Genomic DNA, 23,211 nt, shown 5'->3' on the forward strand with positions numbered 1-23,211 from the left:
AATATTCTAGTACTTTTTCTTTGCAAAATTTCTCTCTCAAGCAGAAAGATATTCAGTATTTACAACTATCTCTTTTTTAAACTATTCTTGACCCTATTTAAACTATTCTTGACACTATTTCATGAGATGACATGTGCTTTCAGTTAACACAGCAGACACCAACAAACAGCATTCCAAGTTTTAAAGCATGTTTGTATTACAGCTATTGCCAAATCTATGTTTAAATAAACTGGGTTAGTAAATACTTAATATGTAATCATTCCTCATTCAATTTTTTCTTAATATTCTGCCATTACACAGATACAGTTTGGTTAAGCACAAAAACCCAGAATTTACCTCCCTTCTCATTTTGTACAACGGCTGAATTTAAGGAGAATTTAAAAATTGAAAAGCTGAGAGATACCTTTTGTAAAGGTCAAGGGTGGGACTTCCCTGGTGGCGCAGTGGTTGAGAATCTGCCTGCCAATGCAGGGGACACGGGTTCGAGCCCTGGTCTGGGAAGATCCCACATGCCACGGAGCAACTAGGCCCGTGAGCCACAACTACTGAGCCTGCGCGTCTGGAGCCTGTGCTCCGCAACAAGAGAGGCCGCGATAGTGAGAGGCCCGCGCACCGCGATGAGGAGTGGCCCCCGCTTGCCGCAACTAGAGAAAGCCCTCGCACGGAAACGAAGACCCAACACAGCCATAAATAAATAAATAAATAAAAACTTTTTTAAAAAAAGGTCAAGGGTAACACATTCCATTGTCTGGAACACCATCTGCTGCTTTGGCCTCACAAAGCAGAAACTGTGGTTCACTGCCACATCCTCTCACTGTCACAGCTTGGAGCAAGGCACTTAACCTATTAATTAGTTAATTAATCGCTAATAGGAGATCAGACCAGGTACCTGACAGGTCTCTTCTATCTCTAAACTTTTTACAATTTCATAGTTACAAAAAAACGTAGACTTTTCAGAGACTGAAAATCTGTGCAAAGTGCTCGACTGTCACTTATTCACCGGCTTAGGGCATCTAGGGCAGGGGTCCCCAACCCCTGGGCCGCAGGCCATACCGGTCCGCAGGCTGTTAGGAACCGGGCCGCACACAGGAGGTGAGCGGCGGGCACGCGAGTGAAGCTTCACCTGCTGCTGCCCGTCGCTCCCCGTCGCTTGAATTACCGCCTGACCATCCCTCCCCTCCGCCCCCGGCCACCGGCAGTGGAAAAGCTGTCTTCCACGAAACCGGTCCCTGGCGCCGAAAAGGTTGGGGACCGCTGATCTAGGGGTAAATGGTGTGGCTGGCACCAAACTCAGAGGAATGAATGTTCCTGGAATGACCCAACGGCTGGTCAGGAGAAACATGTGAAAATGACAGCCATCCCCACCTCCAAATGAAGGAGCAAATCATAAAAGACTAGAAATGACCAATAGCATATTAAAAATGTTCGATTTAAGAGTGTCAAAAAATGCAATATAAAAGTGTGACACCGCTTGCATCCACCCCATTTACTGAAACTTCTCAAGAACACGAATACCCAGTGGCAGGCTGGGGGCCCGCTGCGGGGAGGCCTGGCAGCACAGACACGGCAGGCGCTCCCCTGCAGCGCTCCCAGGGCCGCCTTCCACAGCCGAGATCTGCTCTCAGGAAGCTCCGCGCGCACGCAAAGCTCTGTCTGCAACCACAGGAGTTAGAAAGTAAGCACCCATCACTGAGGGGGACACATCAGTTTAAACTACTTTTAAATTAGCAATACCCTAAGACACTATGAGCAAGTATTCTGTGCAGAGAATACCCTCAAATCTCCTTCAGTACCTCCTACCCTCACTCTCGGCAAAAGACTTCACCTAGTTGACCCCTCACACTGCAGACCCTCTCACTCTCGCTCCTCCTCAACGCTTCCACGTTCGTCCTGACCTTCTTCTCCCGTCCAGAGCCCACCACGTCCCCTGTCGGGAACTAGTCTTGTGTTCATGTATTAACTATACACGCCACGCTTCCTTCTTGGAGAGCTTGCCCGCTCTTGGCCGTGGAGAAGGAACCCCACCTGTTGTTCCTGCAGCCCCGCTTATGACCCAAAGAAAGAGACAACCACCTACAGGAAGCTGAAAAGCAGGTCAGACAGACTCGGGAGCTGCTGAGGCACAGGCAAACAAACGAACAGGTGAGGAGAGTGGTTAGGAAAGGGGAAAGCAGGCAAGGGGAGCCACGCCCCAGGGGCCCAGAGGTGCAGAGCCACAGAACTGGCTGCCGGGCACCTGCTAGTTCCCCAGGTCAGGCTGTGGATGTTCTGCTCACTCAGAAACCAGCTAAGACAGCAGCCATGGGGACAATATTGAGCTGTTCACACAACCGCCCACCCCACCCGATTTCTGGGGTGCCAGAGGACGGACGGAAAGCTAAAAAAGCTCTATTTCTCAGATTCCTTTGTAGTTAAGACTTCCGAATGAGAATTAGTTTCTACCAATTAGATGCACTCATGCAGTACCTGAAAGCAAAAGTGAGGTAGAGACTGTCTTCCTGCCTTTCTGGCTGTCTTCTGCAAGAAAACCAGAAGGTAGAAAGTCTAGTCTCCAGCTGAGTCTTGGGTGAGAAGCAGCGGTTCTGAGGGATGACGGGAACACCCCACATTCCAGTACCGGCTTGTAGGGGTACCAGGGCAGCTGCAGCTTTCTAGTCCCAGGGTCACAGCTAACTTGGGGCTTTCTCATACTGAACAGTCCAGGGACAGCCTTTGGGCTGGCAGTCCTCTGGCAGGTCAGTCCTTCTGTGATCTGGGACCGGCTCTTCCACCCCTCCTAGGCCTTTCACAAGCACCTAATTTCCTATAGTAAAGCATTTCTGCCAACACATCCGGAGTGTTGTTTTCAGAGCTGAAGCCCTACTAAAACAACCTCAACTTAAATATACGAAAAGGGGCTTCCCTGGTGGCGCAGTGGTTGAGAATCTGCCTGCCAATGCAGGGGACACGGGTTCGAGCCCTGGTCTGGGAAGATCCCACATGCCGCGGAGCAGCTGGGCCTGTGAGCCACAACTACTGAGCCTGCACGTCTGGAGCCTGTGCTCCGCAACAAGAGAGGCCGCGATAGTTAGAGGCCCGCGCACGGCGATGAAGAGTGGCCCCCGCTTGCCACAACTAGAGAAAGCCCTCGCACAGAAACTAAGACCCAACACAGCCATTAAAAAAAAATAAAAAACAGAAAGACTGACTTGCTTCTGGCAGGAAGCACAAGCTCCTCCTACTCTCGAAGTAACATGCACATCCCAAGTGCTTACAGGATGGAAAAATGTCCTATTACACATTTGATAACAAATAAGGCGCCCTTTCTTTCCTTCTAAAAAAAAAAAAAAAATACGAAAATAATATATGATTCTAGTATTCAAAACCAGTGGCTTTTATAAATCTGACTGAACAAAGTTTTACATAAGCTAAAAAAGAAAAAGTTAGAAAAAGAAAAATATTGAGTGAGGTCTTATTTCCCAGAAAGAGAATCACCACAGTCACAGTGACCCTCATGGAACACTTACTATGCTGCACGAAATACTTCCACGAACCACTGAGATAAGTGAGCTTTTCAGATACTGCTTGTACCGTGGTTATTCAGTTTTCATAAATAAGGTCTTAAACTGGCAGCACACATCGTTCTCGTGCCGAGCATGCTCCTCCCCCTCCTCGGGCATTTATTCATTCAACAAATATTCACCAAGCACGACAAAAATCCCTGCCTTCCTACGCTCTAGAAAGGGAGACAAATATGAAACAAAATTAAGTACACAATGAGTGAGGACCTAACCTAACCTAGGAGTGGAGGCCAGGCCATATGCGCATGTGGAAGAACACTGCAGGGAGAGAGAACACCAAGCGTGAAGGCACAGCGACAGAAGCCTGGTCAGTAAGTATGTTCAGGAGCAGGGAGGGCGGTGTGCACTGCTCTAAGGGCTTGGGCTTTTACTCTGACAGACAAAAATAACGGAGGGTTTCGGGTACAGCGATGACATGATCTAACTCGCTAACCTGACTTTTTAAAGATCATTCTGGCAGCTGGGTTAGAACCGGCCATAGAGGCAAGAATAAAGCTGGAAGACCGACTGGGAGACTACTGCAGTTCACATGGGGAAAATTCCAAAGTTTGGGGGCTGAGCAAAAAGGGCACAGTAAAATGGGGAAGACTGTCCAAGGAGCAGGCCTGGAGGAGGAAGATGAAGAATTAAAGTTAAGCCATGTTAATTTCGAGCCGCTGGATGAACAACGCAGGCAGTTGGATATATGAGTATGGAGTTCTGGGATGAGATCGAGTCTTTAGTCTGAAGATATGTATCAGGAAGTCATCCACTCACAGTCAGATAATTAAAAGCAAGGGAGACAATACAAACTGAAGCGAAGAGATTCAAGAACTGAGTCCTGTGGGGGGGGGCAAGCCTCCCGCTTCTTCTGATCAAACAAACAACAGCAACGCTCAATGCTGTTTTACTTAGGTTAACTCTAGTTCCTTTTCTATCCCCTACAATGGAAAGTCTTAAATACAGACAGCTCTGGGGTCAGGATTCATTAGTGCCTTATACAACGTCAATTTGTATGGCAACGAGCAGCTGTGCCTTATGCACAAGAGGTGCTCAGAAAATACATGTGAAATGAATACTTCTTTTTTTAATACATCTCTATTGGAGTATAATTGCATCACAATACTGTGTTAGTTTCTGTTGTGCAACAAAGAGAACCAGCCATATGCATACATATATCCCCACATCCCCTCCCTCTTGGGTCTCCCTCCCTCCCACCCTCCTTATCCCAACCCTCTAGGTCATCGCAAAGCACCGAGCTGATCTCCCTGTGCTACGCAGCTGCTTCCCAATACTTCTTTAAGTAACCCCTGGATAAAATATAAGTTAGGGATCAGCATTAGAGGTTCTGGTGTATTTTCATGGTTTGCTGCCGTTCTTTTCATTGTGTTCTTAAAAAACAGGATAAGGAAGAAGAGAAATTAGTACCACACTCATCACTACGTCTTCAAACACTTTATTAACAACAGCTAGTCAGTACTTAAACAGCTCCATGATAATCCTTTTTCTGATCCAGCATCCTTAAATGAGTAGGGTCTACCATAAAGAGCCAACAGCTAATTTATTTACTCCTAATCACTCTGTCTTTGTAATAATAGTTTATTTGAAGGGTTTTTTTTTTAACTTCTTTTGTTCTCTTGGTATGTTTACACAGACTCCCAGCATGTTCAGAATAGTTGATAGGATGTTGAAAAACAGTCATTCGGTATGAGATTACATAAATGTCCAGATACATACTGTCAGTCAAGACTAGATGACTAATGTAGTCTTCTAACTGAAGAGAGAAAAAAATGCACATCAAGGTGAACTGAACATTTTTTAAATCCAGAAGGGTCCTCCTTATTTGCTGATGGCTTGAGTTTATTCCTTAAGCACAAAAACCAGATTTTTTTCCTTTTATTATCAAAATTTTTCAAATACAGAAATACATAAAGAATAGTATAGCGAACACCCAAATACCCACTGCCCAGATTCAACAACTGTTAATATTTTGCCATCTTCATCTTTTGTGTGTGTTGAAGCTTCTTAAAGTAATTTCAGGCAAAAGACATCACCCCCCCTAAATACTTCAGTATGAAGCTTGAAAAAACGTTTTCTCCCCATAACCACAATTACCACACCTACCAAATTAACAGTAAGTTCTCAATGTCCTCTAATACTCAGTACATATTCTACTTCCCAAAACTGTGCCTCCAAAAAAATTTTTTTTGTAAAGGACTTTTTCAAAAAGTATAGTGCCTTTTAACTTAGAAGAGCCCCACTCCCAACTTTTTCCTTACCACTGACTTGGTAAAGAGATGTTAAACCCAGGCTTAACATAAATAATAATTACAACCTCCACTTTAAATATTTTCGGGGGACACATACATATATGAAATGTCTTCTGATCAGTATAATGCTCCTTACTTCGTGTGAATTCTAAAAATAACCTGAATATAAATATTCAAGGTGTACCATAAAGATTAAAGCTCAGCTGAGTGGTACCGGTCTAAAGATCTGTTACTCAGCTGTGGCGTATCAGTAAGTATTGTTTGGGACTGATACTCTCCCTCTATAAAAACTTTTAGACTAAAAGAATTTAGTATAGATCTGATATGAATAAATAAGCTTCTTCAATCTGAACATATAGTAACTTTAGCCGTTACATACTAAGTAATATATACATATGTGTTTTATACATTCGCTTAAACATATGAAAATATTTTTCCAGGTTTTTCCAATTACATTTATATCTCACAAGGTGTGGGCTGCAGACTATCACCATACTTCAAATACCCGATAACAGTTTCACTATGAAATTTAAGAACCTCAGGATTTTTTTGCCTTCTAGTATGCCTTGTAGCTTTTTCCTGACGGCCGGACGTGCTGTCCTGGGTAAAAGAAACTGCTGTAAATAGGCCTCAGCAACGTGGTGGTGAGGTGCTGGGGAGGGGAGCGTGCTACAGCCCTGTGACTAGGTTTCAGTTTGCCAGTGAGTCTCTGCCTGTGTACTGGGAACTTCACAAACCTTCTCCGTTTCTTCCCCCCCCCCCCCGTCCTCCCCCCTTCCTTCGGGTGGACAGCACGGCTAGATTAGGCAGGGGCTGGGATTTCCCTTCTACCACTCGAAAGGCTAGAGCTGCCTGGAGTTAGGTACTTGCCTTCCTTCCCCCGGGTCAGTTAAGCTCTATTTAAACAGTTTCTCCCGAGGGCCTACCTTGCTAAAAAGAACAGAATGCTCTGGTGCATTTCAGAACGGTTCCTCCTGCCCTCCTCCTGCCAGAAGCGCTAGGAGCTTTTCTCCCGCATGCACTGCGCTGAGCCCCTTGAGGTTGAGCCCACAAACATGTGTGGCCCTCCCGAGTTCCCCCAGAAGGAGCCTCCGGCAATTCGTCTATTGCAGTTTGCGTTTTCCCAGCTCAGTACTGGTTCCCAGAGTTGTGACGGAAGTTGTGGTTCTCTGTATTCACCTGTCTCTGCAATCTGGGGGACAGCAGTTTGCCCTGCGACCTCATGTTTCTGATGGACCTGAGAAGAGCTGTTGATTGTTCAGTGTGCGCAGCTTTTCCTTGTTGTCAGGACGGAGTGACACCTGAAGCTCCTTCCACCCTCGAAGCCACACCCGAATCCGGAAGTCCCCTCCACTATTTTTTGAAAACTAGAAAAACATTTATTTTAGGTAAAAACCACTCACTGTTTCCTGTTGTTTACAGGCATACTTTAACAAATAAGTTAAAAACAATCAGAAGTGTAACTGCCTAAATGTGGGACAAGAGATAAAAGCCCAATACAGAAGGCAACCACCTGATAGCCTTGTCTTATCTACGGAAGTGAAACCGCTGTCTCCATTAAAAAATTCCAAATAACTAATTTTCAGTCAATAATGAGAGGGAAAACTGCTTCTGTACAATAGTTGAGCACAATTTCCACAGGGAAAAAATATTTATTTGAATGTGACAATACAAGGGAAGTAAGAGCAGCAATAGACTAGTGACCTTTACATATAAAAATAATAATTTAATGAAAACAGAAGAGGAAACCACATTACAAAGAAGAGAAAGTATCTGTATCAAATATTTCAATAGAATTTATCTTTTTTTTTTACTTCCTATAATAACCACATCAAAAAGTTAACCCTTCGGGGGCTTCCCTGGTGGCGCAGTGGTTGAGAGTCCGCCTGCCAATGCAGGGGACGCCGGTTCGAGCCCTGGTCTGGGAAGATCCCACATGCCACGGAGCAGCTGGGCCCGTGAGCCACAGTCACTGAGCCTGCGCATCTGGAGCCTGTGCTCCGTGACAAGAGAGGCCGCGATAGTGAGAGGCCTGCGCACTGCGATGAAGAGTGGCCCCCACTTGCCACAAATGGAGAAAGCCCTCGCACAGAAACGAAGACCCAAGACAGTCATAAATAAATAAATAAATAAAATTTAAAAAAAAAAAAGTTGACTTGATATTTAAAAAAAAAAAAAAAAAAAAAAAAAAAAAAGTTAACCCTTCGGAAGTAATCAATTACATCTATAAACATGTTAAAATAAATACAATTCAGAAAATTTTCACAACAATAAAACTTAGCCAAAATCAGGAGGAAGAAGCAGTTTTCTTACATCTGAAACCTTGGACAATTCTCTTAAAAAGTAATTGGGAGGAAAAAGAAAGCAAAATGTATTTTTTGCTTTATTTTTAAAATTCTGCTATAAAGGGCACTTTAAAACTGTGCGTCTAAGACAATCTCTTCAGCACTTATATCAATATGTTAACAAGACTGCCATGTCTTTTTAAATGTGTGTTGCAAGATGTCTCCCTCCGGCATCCAAGCTTTCATTCCCACACATCTGAATTACTCTGAAATCCTTCCAGGTGGGAACACAGAGCCTCAGTACAGTTTTCTTACTGAATTATGAAATAAAATACGATGAAATGAGATAAAATAAAACAAAATATGAAATGAAACAAATACAGATAGACTGTCAACCTTCCTACCACTAGATTACCATCCCCCCCCCCCAGACTCCTTCCCCTGGAAACCAGGAGCCCTTTAAGCCTCGCCTCAGTGGGCTCCGAGGAGGCTTAGCCCACCTTCCTTCCTCCTGCAGGTCCCAGGAAGGACCCAGCAGGTGGGCACAGGAAGTCTGCAGGGAGCAGACACGGAAAGGGCTCCAGCAGGGCATCTGAAGTGGTTAAAGCAGTTTCTTAAAATCCCTCATGGTCTACTCCAGCACACCAAGACAAACATCTCACATGAGAAGCAGCACAACGGCCTGGAGGGTCTCGTCAGAGTTTAGTCAGAATCCGGGCACCAAAGCAACTCTGACCAAGTTAAGTCTCAGGGTTCCCATCTCTAATGTGGAAATTTTTATGCCCTTGGGATTGCTGTGGAATCGCACAAAGTACTTATATGAAAGCAGGACAAGACTCTCAGTTCATGGGAGAGAGAAGTGACAGAGCTAAGTGCTCTGGTCAAGCACAGAAACAGTACAATTCTGCACCTCGAGAGACGGTACCATGTTTGATTCCTCTTTAAATACCTAGTAAAATGGATGTGGTTGAAATGTGCAGTGAAGTTGTACACAGGACTGCACCTGCTTTCTCTTTATCTTCAAAACTCACTCTGGCAGACAACAGAGTGAGAATTAAGAGATTTCAGGAACCTGACTTTAATTACACACATTTCAGTTTATCTCCACACTCCTTTCTACTGCTGTTCAAAAAACAAGGCTGTTTGTGGATTCACATCCAACATTTACTGACTACTTATATATATCAGACTCCGTATAAATGCTTCATATGCATTATGTCATGCAAAAACCATCATGGATAATCCTATCAACTTATCAACATTTTTATCAAGATTATACAAGTTTAATATGAAAATGGTATACAGGAAACGTCACCATCAAGGAGAAACAATTGAGGAATATCCACCTATGCCCCACTCACTATTAGGAACGTGATATTTAACTTTAAGTAGAACAGTTTAAAATGCAGAAATTTTCCCTCTTCTTTCCGTTAATGAAAGTCTAACTCTTCTAACGTACTGAGATTTTAGTTTTCATGAGAATAACTACACAGGGTTACAGACATAAAGTCATACACACTGTTCTTTGAGGGGGTGTAAAGCACAGTTAAAGCTGATTTTGGAATCTAACCACCTATGTAAGATGTGACTTCTTCATACTCTTAAGACTGGCAGGTACAGTTCCCTATCATCAAGTTCATGACCCATGGTCTGCCATCAAAGGTAATGCACAATTCTGTTCTGAGATACCTATTCAAATTTAGGTCTTACTATCATGAGCCCCTATACTGGAGTGGAGTAGGCTATCTCCATTGAGATAAAAAATAGAATTTTACTCAACAGCAGCAAAGAATTATTAAGAAAAGCCATAAACTTAAGGAAAACCCCTCTTTGATTACAAACTCTAGATGCTGAAAGGCATATTAATGGAGCAATAACTTATTTTTGCAAAGTACAACAGAAAGCCATTAAAATCAGGGAATCTTTGCAAATCTATGATAAGGGAACTCCTTATATGTACAACCACAAAACAAGTAAATTTTAATTTTTTCAACAAATTTCAAGAAACTGCAGCAGACACACAACTAATAAAGATACAATGCAACTTAACTACCTTCTGGAACAGGAAAAGATAGGTAGGCATAGACCTGCCTTCAAGTAGTTTACTAAGCTGGAAGAGAACCTCAGGGTCCCAGGTTGCTTATTATGATTTGAATTTCCTTCAAATAATGATTTCCAAGTCTTAGGAAGTGGGCCACTGGTCTCATGACAAAAAAATTCCAATATCATAGAACGAAAACACTGTAATAACTCCTCAGAGTTAAAAGTACTAAGTGGCATTCTTTTGGTGAATATTATGGCAATCTTATCTACACACTGTATTTTCGTTACATTCCTACAGATTATCATAGTGCCTAATAGAAAATCCTGCACCCTAGGGGCACCAAAAAACTGACGTTCTAAAGGCGCCATAAGGAACTTCGGAGCTGTGTATGAATAACACGACTTCCCAAGAAAAAACAAAAGGTTAAACCAATAATTTCCATATTTTTAAGTACTCATTAGTATTCTGATAGACTTGGAAATGGGGGAGGGGGGGAGGGAGGGGAACCAATCAAGGATCCTTTACCCTTTAAGCCAGGATCAAGAAGAGTACTACTTTTGCAAAATCTTTACTCAGACCATGGAAGAGGAAAATTACTTCAAGAGTGTATATGTTGTACAGACTTAAATAAAGTAATTTAGAACCTGATATATAATCTACAGCAACTGTTATATTGCCAAATGAATAAAACAATATACTGGTACAGCATTTTACTTTTGAAAAGTAAAATGAGCTACCCTCCCTTACCCCCAATCCCTGGCAACCCCTGACCTATTTTCTATCCCTATAAGTTTTACCTTTCTAGAAGTCCATATAATTGGAATCATACATCATGTAGTCTTTTGTGTATGGATTCCTCACTAAGCATAACGTTTTTAAGATCAATCCACATTACTGACTGTATCACTAGTTTGTTTCTTTATATTGCAAAGTATTATTCCATTGTATGGATATACTATAGTTTGTTTATCCATTTATCGACTGATGGACATTTGGATTGTTTCCAGTGTTTGGCTATTATGAATTAAAGCTGCTATGAACATTCTAGTACAAATTTTTTCTTATTCTAAATAACAGTCCTTATCAGATATAATACTTTCTGCCGTTTATGATTTTCTCTTTCATTTTAACAGTGTCTTTTGAAAAGCAAAAGTTTTTAATTTTTATGAAGTTCATTTTCTTAATTCTATCTTTATGGATTGTGCTTTTGTATCCTATCCAAAAGACCTTTGCCTAACCCAAGATCTCAGCAACTTTTATTACTCCTTTCAAGTTAATTTTCAAGCATAGTATGAGTTAAAGGCCGAGGAATATTCTGTTGTTGTATAAAAGATTATCCTTGGGCTTCCCTGGTGGTGCAGTGGTTGAGAATCTCCCTGCCAATGCAGGGGACACGGGTTCAAGCCCTGGTCTGGGAAGATCCCACATGCCGCGGAGCGGCTGGGCCCGTGAGCCACAATTACTGAGCCTGCGCGTTTGGAGCCCGTGCTCAGCAACAAGAGAGGCCGCGACAGTGAGAGGCCCGCGCACGGCGATGAAGACTGGCCCCCGCTCGCCACAACTAGAGAAAGCCCTCGCACAGAAACGAAGACCCAACACAGCCAAAAATAAATTAACTAATTAATTAAAAGATTATCCTTTCCCTACTGAATTTACCGTGGTAATTCTGTTAAAAATCAGCTGACCTTATATGTGAATCTATTTCTTGACTATCGTGTTCCATCGATCTATGCCTCTCCTTAGACCAATACCACTGTCTTGATTACAGTAGCTTTATATATATATATTTTTTAATTCATTTATTTATTTTTGGCTGTGTTGGGTCTTCGTTGCTGCGTGCGGGCTTTCTCTAGTTGAGACGAGCGGGGGCAACTCTTCGTTGAGGTGCGCGGGCTTCTCACCGCGGTGGCTTCTCTTGTTGCGGAGCATGCGCTCTAGGCGTGCGGGCTTCAGTAGTTGTGGCGAGTGGGTTCAGTAGTTGTGGCTCACGGGCTCTAGAGCGCAGGCTCAGTAGTTGTGGCGCACGGGCTTAGTTGCTCCACTGCATGTGGGATCTTCCCGGACCAGGGCTCGAACCCACGTCCCCTGCATTGGCAGGCAGATTCTCAACCACTGCGCCACCACGGAAGCCCAGTAGTTTTATATTAGTTGTTGAAGACAGGTTGTGTAAGCAACCCAATGTTCTTTTGCTTTTTCAAAATTGTTCAGATTTGGGGGTCTCCTTTGCATTTCATTATAAATTTTAGAATCAACTTGTCAATTTCTACCAAAAAAGCCTTCTGAGATTTTGACTGGGATCATACTGAATCTACAGATTAATGTGGAGAGAATTAACATCTTAAAAAGATTGTGTCTTCTAATCCATAAACATGGTACATCTCTCCATTTCTTTAGGTATTCTTTAATTTCTCTCAGCAATCTTTGGTAGTTTTCAGCATACAAGTCTTGCATATATTTTGTTAAATTTATCACTAAGTTTTCATATTTTTTTACAATTGCAAATGGAAAGTTTTATTTCAACTTACCAACTGTTTGTTGCTGGTATATAGAATTAGTTAATTTTTCTATAATCACCTTGATTCCTGCAACCTTGATAACTCAATTACTGGTTCTAATACCTTTTTTATAAATTTCTAAGGATTTTCTACATAAATGGTCATGTTGCAAAGAGTTTGTTAAATGACTCTTACGTGAATATGAGATTTTAAGAATAATTTCTGTGAGAATGGCTAATTTAAACTGTACTCACAAAAAAAAATTAAATAAATAAATAAATAAAATGTACTCACTTCACCACCCTATGCCCTCTTAAGTACATCCAGAGCAGTACCTATTATAAAAATCTAGGTTCAATATACACCTTTATCACAAATTCACTTGTGGTAAGCAGAATAATGAATGGCCCCAAAGACGTCCAATACCTGGATCTATAAATATGTTACCTTCCACGGCAAAAGAAACTTTGCAGGAATAATTAAGGACACTGGTGTTCTGCTGAATTATGTAGGTAAAGTCATGCGATGGTGTTCTCCTGAATTATCTAGGTAAAGTCAACGTAATCACAGCAATGACAGAAGCAGAGAGGCAGAGAGAAAGGATCTGAAGATGGAGGAAAGGCGTCAGGAGGCAAACATCTCAGGTGGCCTCTAGAAGCTGGAAAAGATAGGAAAACAGATTCTCCCCTACAGCCTCCAGAAGAAACACCTTTCATTTTAGCTCAGTAAGACTCATTCTGGACTCTAACCTCCAGAACTATAAGATGATAAATTTGTGTTGCTTTAAGTCATTAAGTTTGTGATTATTTGTAATATCAGCAACAGGAAATTAATATATCAGGAATGATCATTTCACTTCAATAAACATACTTCTCCTAGTTTTTTGGCACCATGCACCATCACCACCCTACACTAAAAGCAACTTTCAAGAGTAGAAATGCATGAACTAAAAAAAATCTAGACCATATTACTCAGCCAAAAAAAGAATGAAGTATTGCCACTTGCAGCAACACGGATGGACCTAGAGATTACACTTAGTGAAGTGAGTCAGACAAGGTCAAATATATAACATCACTTATATGCGGAATCTGAAAAATAACACAAATTGGGAATTTCCTGGTGGTCCAGTGGTTAGGACTCGCGCTTTCAATGCCAAGGACACAGGTTCAATCCCTGGTTGGGAAACTAAGATCCAACAAGCCATGCAGTGCGGCCAAAAAATAAAATAATACCTAAAAAATAAAAAATAGCACAAATGAATCTATATACAAAACAGAAACAGACTCACAAACACAGAAAACAAGCATATGGTCACCACAGGGTGGGGGAGGGACAAGTTAGAATTATGGGATTAACAGATACAAACCACTTTACATAAAATGGATAAGCAACAAGGATTTACTGTATAGCACAAGAATTAAATTCAACACCTTGTAATAACCTGTAATGGAAAATAATCTGAAAAAATATACGTATGTATATCTGAATCACTCTGCTGGACACCTGAAACTAACACAATACTGTAAACCAACTATACTTCAATTTTTTAAGAAAAAGTCCAGACTAAACCATAATTTTTTATAGATTTTCTTATACTGGAAGATAAAGCTATCCTAAACACGATTTGCTACACAATTTTTAAAATTCCTTTTATTTTCTTTTTAAGTGTGAGTTCAAGATGATCATTGGTCCTTGAAATGCACTCTTTACAAAAGATCAACGGCAGACATCTGAAGGTCTGTCATCAATCACTCTTAGAAGCAAGCAATCACTTGGATCTCTTATAAAACGAAGACCAAAAGTTGTTGGGGAGAGGAGGATGTCGAAGAGAATAGAAGATTACTAGAAAGCTTATAATTCTCTCCCCTCTGGACCCTCAAAGTCCTCACATTTACCACTCAAAATACATGTGAACAAGAAATTAGCACATATTTCCAACAGCACCTCATCTAAAGCTCTGTTTTAAGTAAAATATTTTTTAAAAAGTCATTTCTATATGATACTATAGCTAAATGCCATTCAGAGTTAACAAAACTCCACCTAACACCTTAGGCAAAAAATACTGACGTTGATAAATGTACACAAATAATTGAAAATGTAATATACCTATAGGTCTTTTCTTTAAAATGATGAATGAATGCATGTCTTGGTTTTAGTAAGTGACTGCAAGAAGGGGTATTTCTTTGATTTTACTCTACTCCAAGAAAGCATTAAAATGAAAACGTTTCACACAACAGGACCTCTCAACCAGTGAGGAATATTCCTGTTAGTTACATGCTATGCCTTGAGATAATTAAAACTAATACCAAGTACGTTTGCTCAGCAAGACCTAAGTCATCAGTGAAAAGTTTTTAAACAGTATAAAGGTTTGATCATGATCCAAAGTTCAATAAGACCCCAAACTATTTCATACCCTCAATAATAATTATACACCCTCAATAATAGAATTTTTTAAAATTAACAATAATAGTAAATACTGACATAGAAGTGACCAGAGGTAGGGAATTCAGGAAGTAACACAGACCACGAGGGAGATGAAATAAATCTTTGCAGTAAGGCTCAACAAGGACAGGGTCACCAAGCAAGTTAGAGGCAAAGCTTGTTAGACTCACGCCTGGCTTTACTAAACACCGTCCACATCTGCATACATTTGGCAATAATCTCTCTGAGAAATACCTTAAGTCAACTTGAAGGTGGTAATCTCTTCCCCAAAATAACCTCTTCTATCAAGAATTTCAACTACAAAAGCATACGTTTTCTTTCAAGCAGGGAACATGCAGTTAACAACATACACTCTGGAGCTAGATCTCCTGGGCTCAAAATCTTGACTCTACAGTCCAGATTCCCACCTCTAACTCATCCCAGTAAAGTCGGAATTTCCCCTAACGCTCACACCTGCTCCTCTGGGCTGCACCCCCAGGCTGGGCTCTAGAGCAAACTGAGATAAGCTGAGACGCCGACATGGTCTCTTAACAACGTACTGGAGGAAAACACACACTATCAACTATGCTGGGAGGCTCCCAAGACCACCCTCAGGTTTGGTAATCCACTAAGAGGACTCCCGAGACTCTACGTACAGTTGTTGTATTCATGGCTGTGATTTATTACAGCAGAAGGCCACCAAGCGTGCTGGCAGAAGGAAAAGGTACAAGGAGCGAAGTCGGGGAGAAATCGGGCACCGACGTGCAAGTGCCCCCTTCCAGTGGAGCTGCACTGAATATGCTTCTCAGCAATGAGTTCTCACAACAGGTGTGAAGTGTCACCAACCAGGGAAGCTCACTAGAGACTCCGTGCCTAGGGGTTTTGCCCAGGGGCTTGCCTACCACACATGCAATTTCCAGACTCCCAAAAGGAAGGCAGGTGTTCAGCATAAACCACACTATCGGTATGAAAAGTTGAGACACAGTGACTGGCTCATCACTTACGGTGGTGAGATCCTTCCCAAATCCAAACCCCACCCCCGGCCCGATGCCAGCCAGGGGCCGACCTTGCAATCAGTCCTGCTGCCAACAGACCAACAGATTCTTTAAAATGGACTTCATCTGCCTGTTCCTTGATTCATTCCCAGCTCCTAGAAAAGTGCTTAAAATATACGGTCGCCACCGAAAAAATTTTAATGAGAAAATTCCCGGGACTTCCCTGGCAGTCCGATGCTTAGGACTCCGCGCTTCCACTGCAGGGGGCATGGGTTCGATCCTTGGTTGGGGAACTAAGACCCCACATGCCACACGGTGCAGCCAAAAAAAAAAAAAAAACAACTTCCTGACTCTTCCACTTCTGAGCTGTATGACCTTGGGAAAGTTACTTAAGTTCTGTGTGCCTCAGTTTCCTCATTTGTAAGATAAAATAATATTACCTACCTCAAAAGATTGTTTTGAGGATTAATTATATATGTTAATTAATACGTGTAAAATATATGATCACACCAGTGCCTGGCAAGAAGGAAGCACTATATAATTTATTTGTATATACGTAATATTATTTGCTTTTTTTATTTGAACTTCCAACCTTACAGTTTTACCTTCTCCAAGTCACAGTGAGTTCTCCCCATATTAAATTTTTAATGAACCTATAATCTACAAATAGATTAGAATTTAACTGATCATCGTTTCGTATCTATTGAGATCCCTAACTACTTTGTGTGCCACATGCAAAACTTTTTACCACACTTGACAGTACCTGACGTGATGCTTAATCTTTGCAGTGACCAGAAAATACTGACTTACCAACAAAATTTAAGTCTGTTAAGTCAACTCTTTAAAGTGGTCAGAATGTTAAGGCAGGCAACACTTTCGATAATAACTACAACTTAAACAAAACGGCCTCCAAGTTTCTTTGATCTTCTTCTATTGAGAAATGGAGAGAGAACTGAGTTGACTCTATCCAGGGAAAACAGTAGCAGCAGCAGCAGCAGCAGCAGGAGGAAAAGGCTTGAGTTTACAATGTACTCAATACATAATTACAATATCAAATATCTGACTTTGCCTTATGGAAAGCATGGGTTCAAGTCTGTACAGGTCAGTAGGGGCAATATACGTATCTTGTACAGCAAGAATTAAGGAGATGTAAATTTACTTATTAATGAAATCAAGTAGCGAAAGAACATTTTAATCTTAAAAAAAGAAAAAGACAAAGAAGTAGTATTGGGAGGAAAAAAGCAGGGGACCACATGCAGCCAAAGTGATAAACTGATGAGTCAGAGAGACCCATGGTATCCATCGCAGCTCCAACACCAGAACCCTGCACGTAATCATCAGGGGAAACCTCGGGATCCACAGAATTATACGAACAGACCCTTAAGACTGAAGTTTAGCATTCTGGGGGGACTTTTAAATATTTATTTTTTTTTAACATTTATTTATTTATTTATGGCTGTGTTGGGTCTTCGTTTCTGTGCGAGGGCTTTCTCCAGTTGTGGCAAGCGGGGGCCACTCTTCATCGCGGTGCGCGGGCCTCTCACTGTCGCGGCCTCTCCCATTGCGGAGCACAGGCTCCAGACGCGCAGGCTCGGCAATTGTGGCTCACGGGCCCAGCCGCTCCGCAGCACGCGGGATCTTCCCAGACCAGGGCTCGAACCCGTGTCCCCTGCATTGGCAGGCAGATTCTCAACCACTGCGCCACCAGGGAAGCCCCTGGGGGGACTTTTAGACTGGCAGGTCTCTTTAGATGAATTATAATCACAGACTTCTGTTTACATGAATTTATCCTACAAGCATCAACATCACCATAAACACCTCAAGGTGAACTTTACTTTTCAGTAAGAATTACTTTAAAATAGGTTTATATAAGAACTCTTAAGAATCAAACACTTAATAAAAATGTTCCCCGTCCTCAACTACCCACAGTGGACTCTAGGACTGGGTCTCACAATCTCCATTTCACGCTTCTAATTTGTGAAGAGGCTAGAAAGCTAAAAGGCTCGCTTGAAGGCAAGGGACCGGACATCAATGAGGTCGGCCAGTGGTCTGCACGTGGAAGGCACAGGCGCAGCAGAGGCCACCTTTCTGCAGTCAGGGCAACCGACAAAGACGTCTAACAGACACTGGCCGCAGCAGCCTCAGTCCTGGTTCTCCGGTCAGTTCCGGGGGGAGAAGCAGCCAGGGCAGTGGTGGCAGGGGCAACAGCGTGTGCCCTTGGAACCACAAGTCCAGTAGTGGCTCCCTGACTTTTGTCCCTCCAGCCCTTTCAACGATGCTGTGAGCAGCCTATTCCTTAATAGAAATTATATGACAGCTACAGTGGTTCTGTTTCCTGCCCTGTGGGCTGACCTACGGTACATTCACATTAAGAGAGTTCAGGTCCTCTTACACTCTTGCCGGGACCACTGTTACAACCAGGTGACTTGCCAGCCAACTCTCACCACTCCAGCTCTTCCTCTGACCTGCCACCACCAAGTCTGAGCATGCTTAAAAACACTTTACCTAAAAAAGGGTCGTACGGAAACCTCTCATGTTCTTTTATATACCTGACTGTGCCCTTTAATTCCTTCTCCACCTGGTAGATGAAGTCCCACCCCACGTTCAGAGCCGGGCTCAAAGGAGACTGCTTCTGGGAGTCTTTCCCAACAGGTCGCTCCTCAGGCCCAAATGCGCACTCACGTCCGCACACCTGCTGCTGCCCTCAGCTGTGTGCTCATTCACATCCACTCTTTCAAAAGATATTTGCTGAGTCGCGTGAACTACTGTATGTCACCCACTGTGCCAAGGGCCGGGCCTACAAGGCAAAACAAGACAGACGAGGTCTCCTCCCTCTTAAGCTATAATCCAAGCCCTGATTTCCCAATAACTATCCAAATAATGTTTAATTACAATTGTGGTTAAGTGTAATAAAGGACTCAGGGTGCGTCCGACATGTATAAGCGGAAGCCTCACCTAACCTGGGAAAATCAGGGAGAATCCTTTCCCTTAAAGAGACACTTAAGCAGAAACGGGAAGATAGGTAAACTGACCAGGTAAACACTTGTTAGAGAGCTTCCGAGGCAGAAGAAACATCATGTGCAAAGGCCCTGAGACAGCATTCTAGGAGCTGTGAAGACAACCAAGGCACAGAAGTCAGGGTGCAAGGAGAAGAGCAACCCCAAATAAGTGGTGAGGGCGGCACTCCTCACAACCACTATTCTAACACTGAGTACACTGGTTTAGAATTATTCATGCGCAAAAATACAGCCCCCACTAAACAAGCTCCTTCAGGTCTTAGAAACATGTTCAGTCCTCTAATCCAACACAGCACGCAGCAGTGTGTCCTCAAGTGAAGAAATGAGTGGGTGACCTGGGCCGAGAGCCTAACCTCTCCATACCAGGCAGTCTCTAGGGTTCAAACACCTTCTGCTTCTGACCCCCCAAAACTCAGACACATTTTCATGCCAACCCATACGTGCTCAGAATCACAGCTAGCATTAACCACAGACGAAACTTTAAACATTGAAAGTAAACTTTTACGTCGGCAAGGGGCTGGCTCCAAATCCTCACTGCTCCTCCATAAAGTGCCACCAACCGGTAAGCAACAGAACCGCTTTCAGACTCCCACGGAGCCCCACACGAGGCCGGGGAGAGGAAGGGCGGTACCATCTAGCTGTCCGCATTCTCCAGTCTCTCAACACATTTGCTAAGAGTAGGACCAAGACCAGGAAACTGGCACCTATGCCATCCTTTTCTCCTTCCTTACCTCCCAAATTCTATCAAATGGGGCAGCACACACTGGTGACTCAGTAAGAAAATTTCACAACCCAAATGACAGACTTCTGCCCGTTAGTAAAAGGCAACAGAATAGGGCGATCTCTAGCCCTAAACATTAGCTCTGGTACAAAGAGCAGTGGAGGAAGCATTCTTTTTAAGAAAGAAAATTGAATTAACTAGGAAGTGGCTTCAAAATATATGAAAAGCTTGATGTAGTTTATTAGGCAGTGAGGAAAACATCAATTCATATAGACAATATGGAACCACTTTATAGTAACTGAGCTGTAAAATAAGACCTTTAGCATGCCTTTTAAAAGTACATATAATCAGAATTCCACTACCTACATTTACTGTGTCACCTGGCATACATAATAATGGATCCAAAATCATGTAATAAGCCAAGAATTCCACTAAGAGAGCTCCCTAATGGAGCTGGATCATACCAAAGACTCAAAAACTTTACAAAATACATTTACTCATAGCAACTGCCCAATCATGTCAATTTTTTTCAATTATGACAACTGTGAAATCAAGTCTCATTCAACCAACAAGCGGTTTGAACTGTAATTTGTTTTCCCCTGAAGGATCAAGATAAAACAGTGAAATAATTTAGATCATTTTAACACTATGCTAGATTTATCAGCAACAGGAAAAAGTGGTGACCTTTCTAAATCATGGCTGTGGTGGTCACGCCTTTCACAGCACATCCTTGAGCGCTTGGTACTTACTCTCTTCTCTCCCACCTTCTCCACTCCTCAAACACAAACAAACCCACAAACAGAAGACCAAACAAAACCAAAATAAAAAAGACATCTATTCAATACATATCTACTGACCTCAGTGGCAATCCAACTGGTGAGCAAAACTAACGCTCCCTATGCCTCCGGTCAGGAGAAGTAACATTTTGGTCCTAATTTGAGAAGTACCTGATTCTCCTTCTCCCACCCCAAAAAGAGTAAATGGAAATGTCAACATGTGGTAAATAATGGCTTTTTTTACACCTATAAATTATTTTAGGAAGCATTAGTGAAAATCTGATTTTACAAAATACCTTTTGGCAGAAAGAAACTCGAACAAAAATTATCTTTGAATGATTTCTATACATAAAGGAAGGTAACTGCTGAAACTTATTCAATTTGTAATGAAGAGATGTAATGCTTACTAGCATCTCTAACTATGCTACTTATCACTCAAAATGCATACTATAAAACCTCAGCTCCTTCCTTTTTCGGGCCTTTTAAAGGCCCATTTTCCAGGGTTTTACTAGTGCAGTGGTAAGTGAGCAACTGAGCCTCAGTACCGAACAGTATTCCCCGAAAACCACACACATAATCAATATCAGGTAAACAAATACTAGTGCAATAGTCAGGCATTTCCAACTCATCACCTGAAAGGTAAATATAAGGTTGGCCCAATCGACCTACTATGATATTGAGAAGTGCTCATCAAATGGTCCAGTTTACAGTCTGGCCACAGGACCTCCCAGCAGCCCAGGAGCTGTAGTAGAGGAACCTGCCGATGCTGTGTGGCTGTCTCATCACACATTACCTGCCCACTGAGACGTGACTCATTTGTACACTACTGAGGAAGAACAGGAAAGCTTCAGGAAAGGTCTAGGTCAAACAGTGCAGAAATCTTAAATGACGTTCCCAAAGGGTGACTGCTGCTCTGGAGAAGCCCCGATCTCTCACCAAACCAACCAAACCTACAAATAAGCAAGATTTTACCGCCAAGCCGTAGGACAGGTTTGGTTTTTAAAAACTCTGAAACATTTTCCCCGTGAGATTACTTATCAGACATTAAATATACATCACATCTCCAAAGCCAAAACATACAGACTAAAAATAGCGCCTCCATTTCAAAGGCTGAGGCAGAAGCCCTCCAACTGAACCAACTAAAATTAGGTTCTTCTCGTCTCTGGATCTTGAAACTGCACCTTCAACGTGTAAGGGGCACACAAACCAGTGTCCACATATATACTCCCCCCAGCTAGCTGGTCGGAGAGAATCGAATTAAAGGCTTCAGGAACAGAAGCCCAGCGTCCAAGAGACTCACACAACGAAATTCCTCCTGGTTCCGCCTAAAAGCCAGACTAGAACACACCACGGATGAATGCCGACCCTCCTCGCCCGCCCCGGCTGCCGTACTCGGTGCGCTCCGACCACCGCACCGTCAGCCCTGCCCCGGGCGCCCAGCGCCGCAGCCCGAGCGCAGGACGCGGCCCGCCCGGCGGCCCCACCCGCGGAGGCACCTGCCCGGCCGCCTGCTCCGGCCGTGCCCGGGACGCCGGGGGGTCGCTGAGGGGCCCCGACCCCGCCCCGAAGGTCACGCCGCGCTACCTTTAGCCTCGCAGTCGGCGCAGTACTTGTTGTCCTCCTCCCTCAGCAGCTTGGACAGGATGAGCTGGTGCTGCTCGTTCAGCTTCTGCGCCTTCTCCCGGCACGAGCGAGTCGCCATCGCGGCGGCGGGGCGGACGCGGGTGGGGGCCGCGCAGCTGGACGCGCCGGGCGCCGCCGGGGCCGCGACAACTCGGCTGTGAAGCGGCGGCGGCGGCGGCGGCTGGAACAGGAGGAGGGGCGGCGGCAGCGGCGACAGCGCCGACGTTATCCCGCCTCCTCGCCCGGCCGGCTCCGCACGCACCGCCGAGCCGGCGAGGGGGAGGAGTCGGGGCCGAGGTTTCCGGGCGGCGCCGCCGGAAGGAAGGAATGGGCGCCGGCGCTCTGCGCATGCGCCGGGCCTCGCGGGAAACCGGCCAGCCGGGTGCTTCCGCTCCGGGCCTGCGCCCAAGTTGTTCCGGGGAGACGCGGCGCGCTACCCACGATGGGCTTCTCCGCTTTGCACATACGGTTATCGCCGGGGGCCTCGGGTCCGACCCGCTAAAGGAAGACCTTTCCATGTGCTTCCTTGCCTCTGCTCTTGCGGCACGACATTGGAAAGGCAGAAATAATAAGTGATCCGGTGGATTCTTTCATTCATTCAACGTTTCTTCACGGGCACTTTGGAAACAGGCACCGGCCTAGAAGCTAGAGACCCGCATGGAATCAAATAGACAAAACCGCCTCTTACATTGTAGGGGATGTGACGTGTATTGAGGGCCAGCGTTGATCACTCTGTGCCGCGAACTGTTAAGTCGTCTAATCCTCTTAACAGCCCTGTTGATAGTGTTTTCCTCGTGGTGCAGACGAGGACCATGAGGCCCGGAGGAGTGAGGGGACTTGGCCAGGTTACGAGCTGCTCCGTGCAGGAGCTGAGGTTCAGACCCAGAGCAGTAAGGCCTTCCTCCCACAGGGAGGGGAGGGAGCGTGGCCGTGGAACCAAGGGCCCTGGGCCGTGCCGCTTTAAGGAGAAGCTGGATCAACAGTGACCTTTAGTGCAAGAAGAAGAACACTAGGGAAAGAAGACA

At 43.8% G+C, this 23,211-nt stretch overlaps 1 protein-coding gene across 5 annotated transcripts in view; it reads right to left on the reverse strand.

Moving 5' to 3' along the window:
- SMAP1 (small ArfGAP 1) overlaps window positions 1-22,487 on the reverse strand; it is a 153,293-nt gene extending 130,806 nt beyond the window's left edge. For 2 of the 5 annotated variants that reach the window (XM_036871267.1, XM_036871265.1), the window contains exon 1: window positions 22,148-22,487. In XM_036871267.1, the coding sequence (XP_036727162.1) occupies window positions 22,148-22,265 (118 nt within the window). In that variant the 5' untranslated portion in view covers window positions 22,266-22,487. The remainder of the gene's footprint in view (window positions 1-22,147) is intronic. The other 3 variants (XM_036871268.1, XM_036871266.1, XM_036871269.1) reach the window with 2 other exon arrangements.
- Between the last annotated feature and the right edge of the window lie 724 nt (window positions 22,488-23,211).

Source organism: Balaenoptera musculus, chromosome 12 (assembly GCF_009873245.2).
Source record: "Balaenoptera musculus isolate JJ_BM4_2016_0621 chromosome 12, mBalMus1.pri.v3, whole genome shotgun sequence".
Taxonomy (NCBI): Eukaryota; Metazoa; Chordata; class Mammalia; order Artiodactyla; family Balaenopteridae; genus Balaenoptera; species Balaenoptera musculus.